General features: G+C 32.0%; 1 protein-coding gene across 6 annotated transcripts in view; it reads right to left on the reverse strand.

The window, feature by feature from the left end:
* WDR7 (WD repeat domain 7) overlaps positions 1–15,895 on the reverse strand; it is a 506,900-nt gene that overhangs the window by 261,407 nt on the left and 229,598 nt on the right. For all 6 annotated transcript variants that reach the window (XR_004230845.1, XR_004230846.1, XR_004230847.1 and 3 more), the window contains one exon: positions 2,992–3,216. Coding sequence is in view for 3 of the 6 variants with exons in the window: in XM_031945925.1 (XP_031801785.1) it covers positions 2,992–3,216 (225 nt within the window). In the remaining 3 variants the exon portion in view is untranslated. The remainder of the gene's footprint in view (positions 1–2,991; positions 3,217–15,895) is intronic.

Here is a 15,895-nt window from a genome sequence, read left to right on the forward strand (position 1 = left end):
AAAGCACAAATTCACTGAAATATCAACTCAATAAACATTTTTAGTGTCTGTTATGAGTCAGGTATTATGCTAAATGTTTGGTGATTTACAAGAGACAAAAAAAAAACCAGTTCTTACTCTCCAGGGACTTAAAATCTAATGACTACTACTCTAAGGAGAATCCAGAAAATATTTAATTTTTCCTTACAAAACTCTTCTAAGTACACTTTATTCTTTTTAAAAGAATAGCTTTTTATTTTCAAAATATATGCAAAGATAGTTTTCAACATTCACCCTTGTAAAATTTTATGTTCCAAATTTTTCTCTCTCCCTTGCCTCTATCTTTTCTCCTAGATGGCAAATAATCCAATATAGGTTAAACTTGTGCATTTCTTCTTTACATATTTCCATCTATATCATATTGCACAAGAAAAATCAGATCAAAAAGGAAAAAAAAATGTGAAAGAAAAAAAGCAAGCAAACAACAAAAAAGGTGAAAATCCTATGTTGTGATCTATACTCGGTTCCCACAGTCCTCTCTCTGGGCTCAGATGGGTCTCTTCATCACAAGATCATCAGAACTGGCCTCAATCATCTCACTGTTGAAAAGAGCCATGTCCAACAGAATTAACTGTCATATAATCTTGCTGTTGCCATGTACGATGATCTCCTGGTTCTATTCATTTCTCTTAGCATCAGTCCATGAAGTTTCTCTAGGACTCTTTGAAATCATCCTGCTGATCATTTCTTACAGAACAATAATATTCCATAACATTCATATACTATAACTTATTCAGCCATTCTCCAGTTGATGGGCATCCACTCAGTTTCCAGTTTCTTGCCACTACAAAAAGGGCTGCCACAAACATTTCTGCACATGTGTATCCCTCCTTAAGATCTCTTTGGGATATAGGCCCAGTAGAGACACTGCTGGATCAAAAGGTATGTGTTGTCATACCGGAGCCACCTGCCAGCAACTGCTGGAGGTCTAATTCAGACATATAGAATGGATTTCTTCATGTGAGAGGATAATAATGACACAAGAGGACTGAGAGGCAGTTGGATTCTCTGATCTCCCTCCTCTTCCCTCTTGCCTCCAATTTATTTCATTCCCAATCCACAAGCAACATTGTGTCAGTAAATGCTGATTTGCAATTCCTTCAGGATTGTTATGATTCACAGCTGTGGGGACTTTTGGAGAATCGACCTATCCCTTCACATTTAGGTGTGGTCCTTAACAGGTATGCATAGTTTTACAGTCCTTTGGGCATAGTTCCAAATTGCTCTCCAGAATTGGTTGAACCAGTTCACAACTCCACCAACAATTATCATCCCTTCCAACATTTATCAATATTATTTCCTGTCATCTTAGCCAATGTGAGAGGTGTGTAGTGGTACCTCAGAATTGTATTAATTTGCATTTCTCTAATCAATAGTGATTTAGAGCATTTTTTCCTATGACGATAAATGGTTTTAATTTCTTCATCTGAAAATTGTTCATACTCTTTGACCATTTATCAATTGGAGAATGGCTTGTATTTTCATAAATTTGAGTCAATTCAATAGAATTTATTCTTTATCAAGGAGACTAAACAAACCTACATCTAACCCACCTTCCTTCCATCTCACCCATCCGTCAAGAAACAAATACAATTCTGTAAAGAGGAACAGAATAGAACAATCTCAGAAGTCCCTTTCTTTTTCAAAATTCTTTTATTCAAGTTAAAACAAACTAATATATAGCAACAAAGAGTATACCTAAAAGGTGCTGACAAGGCTACAACGAGTATAGTAGCATCATACAAAAATTTGTGAAAGTAAATTTTGATTAAGCCTTTGATGAATAAGAGAATTGGACTTTGGAAAGGATGAAAAAATCATTTCAGAATAGTGAGATTGGCAACAAATAAATGAATTTAAAAAGCATTTTTTAAACACTAGCTGTGTGTCTGATTCTAAGTATTGGAGATACAAACACGAAAGAAAGCGTTCTCTCACATCAAGAGGCTTATATTTTAATAGAAAAAATATATAGGATGGTAGAGGAGTGCTTTTGTCCAGGCAGTAACAGGAATGATGAGTATAGTAATGAGACTTATAATATTGAGACATTAGGCATTCTTTTCCAAGAATGATTGTTATGATTTAATTTGGTTATTCTTCCCAGAACAAGAGATGGGAAGCTCACAGGAAATGGAGAAATGAAGTAAATATAACTTTAGTTGCCTATCAGAATTAAGTACAAGGTGGCATTGATAAGGGCTTTACATAAAGATGTTGAGTATGGCTAAAAACACCTTGTTTACAACATGGTTTCAATTATGTAGTAGTTTCCCATAGTGAATCTCAATAACATTTTATTAATTCTTTTGTATAACCTGACAATACAGTACAGATTAAATAAATTCAAAGTTGTTGGAATCTTTTTTCCAAAAATTATTTTAGTCAATAAAGTTGTGGACTGTAATGTAGAATAGGCTTTGATAAAATCTCAGTCTGATGATATAGACAAAGAATGTGAACAAAGCTCAGAATCCAGCTGTTGTAAGAGAACCTTTCATCGTGTAAGATCACAGATGTAAAGAAGAGAACTAAGAGATCATCTAATTGAATCCCTACATTTTGCAATTGAAGAAACTGAAATTCAGTGAGGTAAAGTGTTTTGCTAACGGCCACAGAGCTAAAGAGGGTCAGAGATGAACTTTGAAATTAAAACTTTTTGAATCTAGATCCTAACACTTGATCTACTACAATATAATAACAAGCCCAAGAATTATAAATTTACTTTCTGTTGCACTGACATTTAAATTTAGAATACAGAAATTAAAAAAAAAAAAAAAAAAAAAAAAAACTCGTGTTTTAACCACTACAGTTTGCAAACATGACATATAATGCATTGGATATTTTCTTACTTTAATGTAAATATGGTGGAAAAGAGAATTTTTTTTTTTTTAAACTATGGTTTTAACACCAAACAATGACTGTATTTAGAAAAGAAAAAAAAATACTTACAAGTATGTCTGGCTAATGAATAGTTGGATCCACCACTGGTCAAACCAAACCCTTCGGGAATTTGGCTGGAACTTCGAGGTCTTGTCAACAATTTCGGAGGTTCAATTTCTGCACCAAATTCGGCTCCTATAACTCCTAATAAAACAATAGCTGTAGCTTGTTTACGTCTTTCTTCATATGATGTGGATATTTTCTTCATGTGTGGGAGACCTGATGATAGACACCCTGAAATAAGAAATATATATTAATGAGCACATATCAAAATAACACACACACACACACAACACCCCTCTCTCTAAGCAAAATCCAAAGATCTCTCCAACTCGAACGTCAAAAATAATAAATTTTATTTGAAATTTTTAATTTGTATTTTCATGATTAATTAAGCACAAGTTTAACATATGATATATTTATACATATTTTTTGTTTGTGTATATGAGTATAGCTCAAAGAAAAGATACAAATTAGGCTATATATAGTGTTCCAAAAGTCTTAGTGCAGTTTCTGCACTAAAATTTCAAGCAAACTCTATATAATAGGATCTGAACTTTTTAAGAAAAAGGGGCTTGAAAAATTATAAACTTTGGTTTCTTCATTTTATTGATGAGGAAACTGAAGCTTAGAAAAATTATATGTAAATAGAAAAAAAGGCTAGAGAAATGTTATTTATATGAGGATGTTACGGGGGAGAGTTCCCCCCAAAAATATGGGTTGATTTTGATGGCTGCTGAGGATCCCTTTCCCATGCTCAAAGTCTAAAATTGTGACATTTCCAGAGGTTAGGAAAAAGTATGATACTTCCTAGTTCCAAAACCACTATAGTCTCTATGCTCTCTAACAATGATAAATTCAATAATAGAAATAGATATCTTGTAAATATTCAAGAATTAATGTATGTTAAAAAAAAAAAGAACATTGTTCTTCAAAATATGTGGATTTTGCAAGGACAGAGAAGAGCTATGGTTTCAAAATCAAAAAGGCTATGAATTAGAAAAAGAAAGAGGATGGTGAAAACTGTGTAAAACCACCAACGAAGATATCAGAGTAATTAAAAAATAGAAAGATGAATAACAATAGAAAAGAAATGTCCAGAAATCCATAGGCCACCAGAATTCAAGAAGGAGAAAGTAATTAAGCCTTTATTTTCAAATACACACACACACACACACACACACACACACACACACACACACACACACACAGAAAGAGAGAGAGAGAGAGAGAAAGCTGGAAAAAAATTCCAAATGAACTAGAATAACTAATGTGAGGTAAACAAATATGTTACAAAAACTACCATTGAAATTTGGGGGATAGGATTTTGTATAAAAGAACAGCAAAGGAAATAGGGTGATACAAAATAATACTAATTAAGAAGATATGTTCATATAAGGAAATTGAGTAACTATAGAGGAGAAGCATGGTAGAAAACATTTCTACAAAGGTGAATGGAGGCAGAAAGTGAATGATATTATAATTGGTTTATATATAATTAGAGCTCACCAGTCAAATCTAAGGGCCTTTTCTCATTCCTCATTTGTACTGATTGCATGCCTTTGACACACTGACCATGCTCTTATCTTCTTCTCTGGGATTTCATAACACTGTTCTTCCCTGGTTCTCCTCCTACTTATCTGACCCATTCTTCCTAAATCACTCTTGCTGGATCTTGATCCCTATCAAGCCCATTAAGAGTAGAGGACCCCTAAAGCTCAGTTTTGTAATCTCTTCTCACTATATACTACTTCACTTGAACTCACCATGGATTCAACTATTAATTCTATACAGATGATTCTTTGATCACTTGTCCAGTCCTAACTTGTCTCCTGATCTCCAGCCTCATATTTCCAACTGACTCTTGGATATTTAGAATTGGATGTCCTGTAGATATCTTAATTACCCTTGCTCTCTCCTCTTTCTCACTTCCTCATTGCATCTCACTCCTTCATTGCATCTCACTCTATGGCTATTCTGTTCAATTTCAACTTCAATGAACAAGATGACTCTCCCAAGATAAGCTCATGACTTTTAAACTCAGCACCATGCTGCTGACTCAAAATTTGACTGATTTTACTCTCCTCAACCTCCTTTCCCTATTCCAAGAAGGCCAAGTACCAAAGTCATCCTAATGTCTTCCTTTATAGAGGGCTGAAATCAGACTCAGATCACTTTCCATCTTCTGCTCATCCTGTTTTCAATCCCAAGCAACAACATACCATACATACTCCTTGGTTCTCCCACTATTCCACTTTCCTACCTACTTTTATGTACAGTCTTTAGATTGTTAAAGTCATTGAGGGACTTTCTTTCTTGTTTGTTAATTATATCCCCAATGCTTTACTTAGCCAGGCACATAATAGCAATTAAAAAAATTTTAATGGATTGTTTATTGAATTATTTTTGTTGAAGGCACCAACATTCTCAAAACCACCCAGTGAGTCAATAAGTATCATTAAATACTTTCTTTGTGAAAGGTGCTATGAGGATACAAAGAAAGTAAAAAAACATTTTTTGTCTGGAAGAAGCAAATGATCTAAAGGGGGAGATAAAAAGCAAAAGAATATATGTACATATAATTTATATGCAATAGAAAAGTTTTCCTAAGGAAGGTAGATTTTAGTTGGGACCTGAAAGACTGACTTCATTCTTTCCTTTGAACTATCTGGGACATATGGAAAATGCCAAATGCCATTTGTGGGAAGGGGAAGTAAGGGAGGAAGGAAGGAAGCACAGGAGGGAAGGAATGGAGGGAGGGAGAGGAGGAAGGAAGAGAGAGAAGAGGAGGAAAGGAGGGAAATGAGGAGGAAAGGGTGGGAGAGAAGCAAGGGAGAGACAAATTGTTGGAGACATTCACAGTTTCTGGTTAGTTAAGACCTACATAATAAAAATAACAACAGTACTTCCTCAATTCAACAGGCTTCAACAAGAATGTATTAAGCATCTACTATGTGTCAGAAACCATTTTCATGATTCAAAGACAAAATGAAAACAATCCTTTCACTCAAGAAGCTTACATTGTACAACATATACATAGATTAATCCAAATAAAATATATACAGAATAAATTCAAAAGAATGTGGCAGCAATGAAAAAGATCATTTCTTTTAGGAGATGGTACTTGAGCTGAATCCTAAAGTTCCAAAAAGCTGAGATAATGAGGTAGATCACTTCAGACCTGTGCAAAGGCAAGGAGTCAGGAGACCAAATGTCCTAAACAGAGGACATCAAGTTGCCTGGTTTGGTTGAAATACACTGTAGCACAGGTGAAGAAGAAGAATTCATAGTATGAAAATATGAGTGGGAACCAGGTTGGGAAGGAAGACTTTATAGCTTACCTCAGAAATAAGATGGAGGACACAAGCTTTTGAAAGGAAGTGATAGAGTCAGACACGTTTTCAGAATATTAATTTGGCAGTTTTTTAAAGAGTAGAATAAAAAGGGCAGAGGATGGATTTAAGGAGAAGTTAGGTAAGTGGATGATAAAAAGTAGAATTAGGATAGAGGGTATGGGAAGAGAAAAAGAATGAATGTAAGAGAATACTGGTTTATGTCTAAGGAATGATAGGGAAGAGTAGAATATGATTTAATTGTAAACTGGATTGGGGAAAATAGTGGTGTCCTCAACAATGGATAGATTTGAGGGAAAAAGATAAATGAGTTCTATTTTAGATATATTAGGGTTGACATGGCATTGGAACATCAAAATGGGCAATCAGAGATTAGGTAATGGGAAGATTTTAATAAATTCAAAAGAGATAAGCTGGATATATAGATTTGAAAGTCATCTATATTAAAAATGATAAACCAAAAGCTGAAAAGACATCAGAGGTCATATAGTATACACTTCTCATTTTACAGATGAGGCATCTGAGGCCAAAGGAGATTAAATGATAGTACAAGATCAGGTAGGTAATATCAAAGGAAGAGATTTGAACCCAGAATCTTGGACTCTAGTCCAATAATTGCTCTTTCAACAATGTCCCACACATTGCCTTACAGAGATGATGACTGAACCATGGGAACGAATGAGATTACTACAACAGAGAATAGTGCAAGAGAAGGGAGTCAAAAACAGCCTTTAGATGTATGAACACACACAGAGAGTAAATCACAGATAATAATCTTGCACAGAATAATGAGATGAGTTGGTCAGGAAGTTAGAAGGAAAATCAAGAGAGAGAAAAGTAACAAAAATATAAAGAGAATATTCAGGGGATGAGGTAATATATAATGTCAGATACCGGAAAAGACAAGAACGATGAAGACTTCAAAAAGGCCATTGGAGTTAACAATACAGAGGTCATGATTTGTCATAATGATAGCAGTTTCAGTTGATCCTTAGGGACTCAAGTCATATTGTAAGAGGCTGAGAAGTGAAAAAGCAGAGGAAATGAGCATAGTTTGGAGTATGAATATAGCTATAAGGAAGTTGTATAAACATATAATTAAAAAATGAATAGCAACAAAATCCATTTATTAAACATCTCCAATGTGCTGGTCACTAATACAGGGTTTATGCTAGGAATACAAATACAAAAGTGAGACAATCCCTGTGGGCAGTGCCATTGCCATATACTTTCCAGAGTAAGAAATGGAAAAGGAAGTGGTAGGAGGTAGAGGAGGGAAATATAGTAGCAGGACATTCTAGTAGGATGGATGTAAAGCAAGATCCTCATTGGACCATATAATGCTTTAAATGAAACTTTTCTTAGAACGGGTGGGGGGAGAGAAACTGGGAAGGAGAATTGCTAGACTCTAATATTACTGATATAGGAATATCACAAGGGAACACCGTCTACTCATGCAATTTGGGCCACTCTCCTATAACTTATGGTTTGTGAGAGTTGCCTAGGACAGAGAAGTTATGTCTTGCCCATGGTCACATAGCATGTATAAATCAGAACTGATTTACTATTGAACTGATATTTTCCTTTGTCCAATGCTGGCCCTCCATCCCAAGATGATGCTGTTTCCTTAGGACACAAATACCAATCTAAATCTTGATGCTCATGAAAAGAACTTGAAGAATATAGTCATTACTAAGAGTACCTGAAGTTAGTGTGAAGCTTTTAATCAAAATTTAGTATTTGATGACTTATTTTCCTAATCAATTAAACAAATCTAAATTCTGATGGAAATAGGAGATGTTTATCTTAAATGACTTGAATTTAGAATCTAATCCCTTTGTTCTATTTCACATGTTTTAGACTGAGTGAGGATAAGGAATTCAAAAGTCACACTGAAAGGAAAGAAATAAATGGGAGAAGGTTGCTTTAAATCTATATGACTAGAGAAGAGAAAAAGGAGAAAAAGTTGTTCTATATTGTAAGAAAATTAAATGGTCAACAATAAACTCTGGACATTTTTTTACCTGATTCTATGATATTTGTTACATATGGGTAATATTTTTTTTAAAAATCAAATGCTAATTTCAAAAGGTTTCATGTAATAAATTTGAAAAAATAGATATGAAATTCTGTCAGCTTTGGTTATTATTAACTCCATCACAGTACATACAGAGAAGAAAGGCAAAATAATTTCTCAGAGAATAAAACTGTCCTGAAAAATGATCAAATTCCATAAAGAAGGATTTTAAACAAACATTAAAAATCTTAAAGCTTACTAAAATGAGCATACATTTTCATAACATATAACTTCTATAGTAACATACACTATTTTGTGTGTGTTGCTGCAGAGCTAAAATAGTTTATCAATTTGTAAATTCTAACAAGTTCAAAATAAACATTATTTTATTAAATATAATTTCCATTCAAAAGCCAAAAGGAAGATGCTTTTTTAAAAAGCTTTTAAAAACTGCATTTTAAAAAAGCCATCTATTTGCTGATAGTGTAACATTGAAGAATTTTCTATTTTTTGTCATTACTAAAAAGAAAATACTACTGAACAAAGCTATTAGCATGTGTATATGAAGAGGTGGGAAGGGAGTCACACCTATACAACATATATTTCCAATCCATACAGTACTATCTATGGTAGTTGTGATGGTCATATGGCAACTAGAGGAAAAAAAAAAAAAAAACTAAAAGCTTAACCATGCTAAGAAAAAAAAAAAATCAATAGCCTCCCTGGGAAGAAGGATGAAAATGGACTTTAACATCAGATGAAGTGATATTTACCAGTTTGATCATCTATATCACAGTGCATACATTTAATAATAGTTTTATGTCTATACATGAACACACACAAGGAGTAAGAGCTCTATTTATCTACATCTATACACAGAGATAGAATATTTTACTCTTTCCATAGTATCCTTGAAACAGGAAGCAAGCCTGGCTCCCCTCCCCCAGTCCCAGCAAGAAGCATGCTCCATAACAATAGTTCAAAGGAAAGCTCTAGTCGGCAGTTGCACTGATTGTTCTGTCAGCTGACCTCTGCAGAAGGGAATTGCTAACCACGGCCATGCTCCTGAGCTGACAAATGAATGATCGCAGCTCCATCTATTTTCACTATGGCTGCCTCTAGCCCAGGTGCTCAGACAGAGAGCCCGGTGTGACATCTTAGATCAAGATGAATTGGCACAAACTCCTGATCCAAGATTGTTTTATACCATTTAATTTAGTTTCTTCCCCTGCTTGGATGAGCACAGTCTGGTTATGGATTTCTATTCTAATGTACTGAAGCAGGCACTGAAAGAAGCCAATGAAGCAGATGCTAGAGCAAGGGACTGCAGGGATACTGATCAATAGGCAAGGCATTGACCCCAGCAGTACAGCTTCTGCAATGGCTACTGCTTAAAGAAAACACACACACACACACACACACACACACACACACACACACACCCTCTTCCAGTAAGAATTTAAGAATTTAAAAAACAATGGCACTTGAACTTTTTTCTCCTTGTCGGGTTTCCTTTTGTTTGAGTATTATAATCATATGTTAGTCATAACTCTCCATATATACAGAAATTGGGAATTCTAAATGATTTTAATGACATTCTTTAAAACATAATCAATTTGGACATTTTATCCCTAAGTTAACAGGAAGAATGACTGGTATTTTTTGTTAAATGGTGAGATTATGAAATTTTAATTCTTTCAAATTTTTGAAGTAATTTCATATTTCTGATAGTATAGATATGTGTATATGTATACACACAGAAATTATCTATTACATTTATATGGATATTGCTCTAATGATCATAGTATTTAACTTTATGCTCCAAACACATGATACATAAATTTTTTTTTTTATCAGTATCCAGGTCTAAAAAGGTAAGGACTCCTTATTCAATAAAAGAAATTTCATGGCCAAAAGAGGACCCCCCCAAAAAAAAAGTATTGACTATTTGATTAGCAACTCTGTATATGCTGCAAACATGCCAGACTTTATTCTAACAATGGTCCATTTTCTCTTGTTTCTTGAAATTAAAAAAAAAAAAAAAATGAAATCACTGAACAACTCTTTCTTCTTGGGTTAATCTCAATAAAAATATTGCAAATAATACAATTAATTATAATGACTTCCCATAAATAAACTGACAGTTAAAGAGGAGATTCTAAAATTTTAAAAATGAAAAAACGTCTATAAAAGTATTCTTCACTACAGTTTCATTTGTCTCATGAAAATCTGGTATTTTCTCACAGCAACGAGCCTCCATTTAATCATGCTAAAGGGTGACACAGAGATTCATTTTCTTGACAGGACGGTTGATCACCCTATCACAGTAAGAAAATTAATATCCTCCAATAGCCCTATGTGGAAAACAGAAGCTACACTGCACTGTTAAAAATAGTAAATGTGTATGTTTTAAGTTGTGAACAGGATGAAATTTCTGGATTAAATACAAATGAAAAAGATTTCTTAATTCCTGGAAAACAAAATGTGAGACTTCTTTGCTCTATTAAATTAACTGCCATACATATATATTCTTCTTTACCTAAAAGTGTATTAGCTGTAATTTAGTATAATTGTCTTGACAGCCATACTAACAGGAATAAACACTTTGCTTACTGTTTAAATAGAACATAGGTAAAATATTTGAGAAGTTTAAGCTATTTAAGGAGCTGTGAGATATTGATTAATTCGTTTAAAAAGCAGTCAGAGAGTGCAACCATGAGGTCAAGATAAATTTAACAGTTTGGAGCACTTTACTCAATAACTCTAAAGATCATGTTAATTGGCTTTACACCATTCCAAAGTAAAATTAATTTTATCTCAGCTTAAAATAAAAGGATTAAAAGACATATTAAGTTCTTCAGATTTAACTAGAACAGGAATCAATGGATTTGAATTAAAGCTAAAGGCAGTTTTATGAGAGATGGACTACCAGCAGATACTTTATACTTGCTATTAGGCATATATTGATGTTATTGTATTAGGTATTAAAATCTTGGAGAAGCAGACAACAAGCCAATTTACTACCATTAGAATGACCTGTAAGAACAAGCATTATTACTGGTTCCCAAAACTCAGCTATTTTTATTTTGCTTTCTTTATATATTTGGATCTATCTAAATATTTTTCACACCTGCTTTTTGGTTTAATTTTTAAATGCTGATCAAAGATCATAAGAATATTTAATAATTGCATTGGCTTGAACTTTTTAAAAGTATTATGTAATTAAAATAACTCAAAGGAGAAAGAGAATTCTGATATTTTAGCTTAACAATTTTAGGTCAGAAATTTCTAAAACATGGAACAGTCTTAGTGACAATATGAAAAATTTCTTAGTTAGCCTAAAGTAAAATGACATATTTAGAAGATCCTAGTATGATCAAGAGAATATAAGGCCTTTTTATTTTTATTTCCATTTACAGAGTTAAATAACATGCTTAAGATTGCCATGAATTAAGAAACTATAACTGGATTTACTAGTAAGAAATGGAAAAAGAAAGAAGTGGGAAAAAATACAAATAGAATATAATGAAAACTAAAGAAACAAATATTAAAATATATTAATTACCAAATTTTGTTATAATTCATATGAGATAAAAAAGTTTAAAAAAATCAGGGACCTTGTTGCAGAATATCAACTATATTTTACATTAATAATAATAAATAATATTTGTAAGTATTCTACAACATATTTTTAAATATATATGGATAAAATCTTAATTTATAAAATGTAAGGAATATTATTAAAGATTTTTAATAATAAAATAATAAAGGGGAGTTAATTTTTCTAATTCTACCCTACAGACATAATCAAAGTTTGGTTATGGATGACAAGCATAAAGAGAATATACATAAAAAACTATGCCTGAAAGTAGTTTTCAAATTACTATTCCACATGTTGTGCATGCAAGTAAGAGCAGTCTTAGCAACACAAATGACACAAAGCTCTTCCAGTGTTAGTTAATAAAAGTACAAAAGAATTCTTGTTATTCCAGATTCTGTTTCTGATCACAGTATTATATTTTTCTCAGTTTCTTCTTCCCTTTATACCTTTGCTCTAAACTTTGAAGACCATATGAAACACATAGAGGGAAGGGAAATGAAGTGAGGTGGCTATAGAAAGTATAAGAAAATGAAAACGAATAAGGAAGAGAATAAAAGAACAATATTAAATACAATATTAGAAACATAAAGACTAAGAAAGAAATTTGTCTAAGATGATAAGATTTTACTAAATTCCTGGACAAAGAGATATAGGAAAAATGACACTGATATGTATAAATAATATTTTCAAAATTAACAGCTCTTTTGATTAAACTTCAAATAAGTTGCAACTCTGCAATACTATGATATAATATAGCATACTCCAGCATCTAATGGATTATTAATAATTTATTAATAAAATATAAATTATATGAAACCAATTAAATTGATGTTACTTATCAAGATACAGAAAATATTTAAAAATATTTAACTTCCAAAGTTCAAACTATCCTTTCCAAATTAACTGAAGCCAAATTTTTAACTTTTAAAAGTTTTAAATGAAAAATGCCACCAAAATTCCAAATCTTTTCATATAATTATTGTCAATGAAGTAAATGTAAACAAAGGAGAAAAATAAATTCTTGTCACTCTTATTTGCAAATCCATTGAATAAAGATGTTACCTTTCAGATTATAAAGACAAATAAACAACAACTTCAAAATGGTGAATGTTTTGGCACTAAAGTCCTACACAACGCTGGTTAAACTTTTATGTCTCCCAGCTAGCCTTAACTTGCTTCATATCTTGTTCATGTCAAGTTGAGAGGCAACGCAAACCATATACTATCCTTGTAACCTTACGTCATAGTTTCTAATTCATATAAGACAGCATTATAAATTTATGTTTTTAAATAAATCCTTTAAATATTTTAATACAAATACTATCAACCATTCCACTTTATAATCTAAATTCTAAGATATTAACCAGTGAAGTGTGAAAATGGGCATTTTACATTGGGGAGCTGTAATTAAATTTTGACGATTCAACTCAACCAATATTTATTAAGTATTTACTACATGGAAGTAAATATTGCTTTGCATTGGAATGTGGAGAGGAGTAGCAATTATTTGGGCCAATGAACATTTTTAGGAAGGATAAGTTAGTTCGCATAATTGAAAACCACTAATTTACATCCTTATCTAATGTAAGCTAAAATTTATGCTGAAAAATTTTATAAAAAAAATTATGGTTTCCTGTGATTAACTTCCTCTATATGTTTAGGAGAAACGGGAACTTTTTATAGGAAAAAAAAGTTTATGGAAGCACATACACAAATATTTATGTATTAATTTTGCAAACATCAATACAATTACTTTAATAGTACACTTTTTGAATTTTCTCAGCTTCTTCTCATAGTTAACCTGGAGTTTCTTCCATTATATTAAAAATATTTACATAGATGCTTAAGAGACATCTACCATATATAGTATTGGTTTCTTCCTATAAGCTGATAGAACAAATTGAACATAATTCCTAAGTTTATTAACCTTTGCCTCTTTTTTTTTTTTTTTCTTCCAATATCCCCTTAAGAGATATAAACATACCACTAATTTGTATGCATGCATGGTAGCCCCCTGCTGGAATACAGCAGTTCTACAAACATTTTATTTTTACTTAGTAACCTGCTACTGGTTTAGTTTATCTAGCCGGTTTATTTTAAAATAAAACTTATTGCATTTCTAAATATATGTGGAAAAAATACTAAATTCAAATCAAAAACTGATAAAATTGAAATATGTTAAAAATCTAGAATAATTTTCCTTCAAAAATGATTAGCACCATAAGAAGCATAATTAACACTATATATTTTATGCTTTGATTTAGTTGTGTTTTCCAGACAATCCATCTTATGATTCCTTTATTCTTCATATAAACTATGATATTCTATGAATTATGTTTTCTCATCAGTTTGTATTTAGTTTCATGAACTCAGTTAAAAGTAAATTTTATTCAAAATTGAATGTAAACATCTATTACTATTAAAATACTTGCTTTGTTGTAAACATTACAAATATGTCATAAATCTCTTATAAAGTATGGCTTTTTTCAAAATAAATTCGAGTTATAATTGATACATTAGAGAGTCAGTTTCAATTTTTAAAACTAGAAATGTAACACTAATCTGAATATTATTAGCTCTCCCCTAAGTAAACAAGAAAAAATATTTTAACCATAAAAATATTATAAGTGATCTTTTCAAAAATTAAGTAAAGGTGAAGACAACAAAAATCACTGAAAGCACTCTCTCACCATTTTTCAAATGGTAAACACTCTTTCACAAAAGGCTAATCCAACAATAATGATTCATATTTGCAAATTCTAGGCATATACTGATACATGCTTTGTGTATTTTTTATCCATTAAGCATGATATTTGATAGTTTGTTAGAATAGAAATCTCTAAGGGATTCTGCATCAGTAGGGTATTAACAGAAAAGAGCTAAGTTGGTTTACCTGCGATGATTTTTGCTTACAAAATTACTTAAAATATCCTGAGATTATTTAAAAAGGATTTCCACATATTTATCTTTGTTTTCTCAGAGTTATACCAAGGTCAGAATAAGAGGGATAATTGCCTCAGTGGACCCTCAGAAAAGTTATTAAATATATCAGCCCATTTATAAAATAAGCTATAGCAATGGAACTAATTAAAAAAAGTTCAAGCAGCCATTTTTCAAGGAGCATTTCAAGCTTTGCTAAGAATGATTTTAAAATTCTAGTGGGTTTTTAGTTTTCCTTTTCTCTTGCTAAAAATTTGTTAGAAAAACATTGTTTACAACTGAAAAGAATTCATTAATTCTTTCTGATCCTTCCCCTAAATTCCTTTCTCCTGCTCCCTTCACAAAAAATGGATTGGAGAAATGAAGACATTTCTGGTCAGTCACAAATTGTTAAATGAAAACCAATTAGTTGAAGAAAAAAGAATGTTTTGGAGGTACTCTAAAAACTAAGGGTTGGTCTTCTAGCAGTGTTACTAACTAGTAAGTACTTCATTGTTCAGAACATATTAGTCAATCAGTGTGAGGCTTTTACAAATCCACTGTTTTTTCCCAATCTAACCAACTACTTAACCTGTTAAATATTTCATTGTTAGCTTCAAAAATATTCATCATTAGCTATCACCTCTAAAAGAAGCTGGGTAGAAGGGATATGAAATGATACTATTAATTATTCTAGTAGCTCTAGCAAAAGTTTTGAAGGATAGCAAAGTTCAAATAAATAAGAAAAAAATTTTCTTACTGAATGTCTGATGTCACACACAAAAAAAAGCCTAATTTTGATCACTATTAGCCTAAATAAATAAGGTCTATTCCTTTTTAAAGGGTTTTTATACACTATAATGAAAGTGGGAGAGATGGAGAGTGCTATAGAAAGTATAATGTAATATTGGATTTAACATATATTTTAACATGTATAACATATATTGGATTGCTTGCCATCTAGGGGAGGGGATAGGAGAAGGAGGGGAAAATATGAAATACAAGGCTATGCAAGGACCAATG

Source organism: Sarcophilus harrisii, chromosome 1 (genome assembly GCF_902635505.1).
Source record: "Sarcophilus harrisii chromosome 1, mSarHar1.11, whole genome shotgun sequence".
NCBI lineage: Eukaryota > Metazoa > Chordata > Mammalia > Dasyuromorphia > Dasyuridae > Sarcophilus > Sarcophilus harrisii.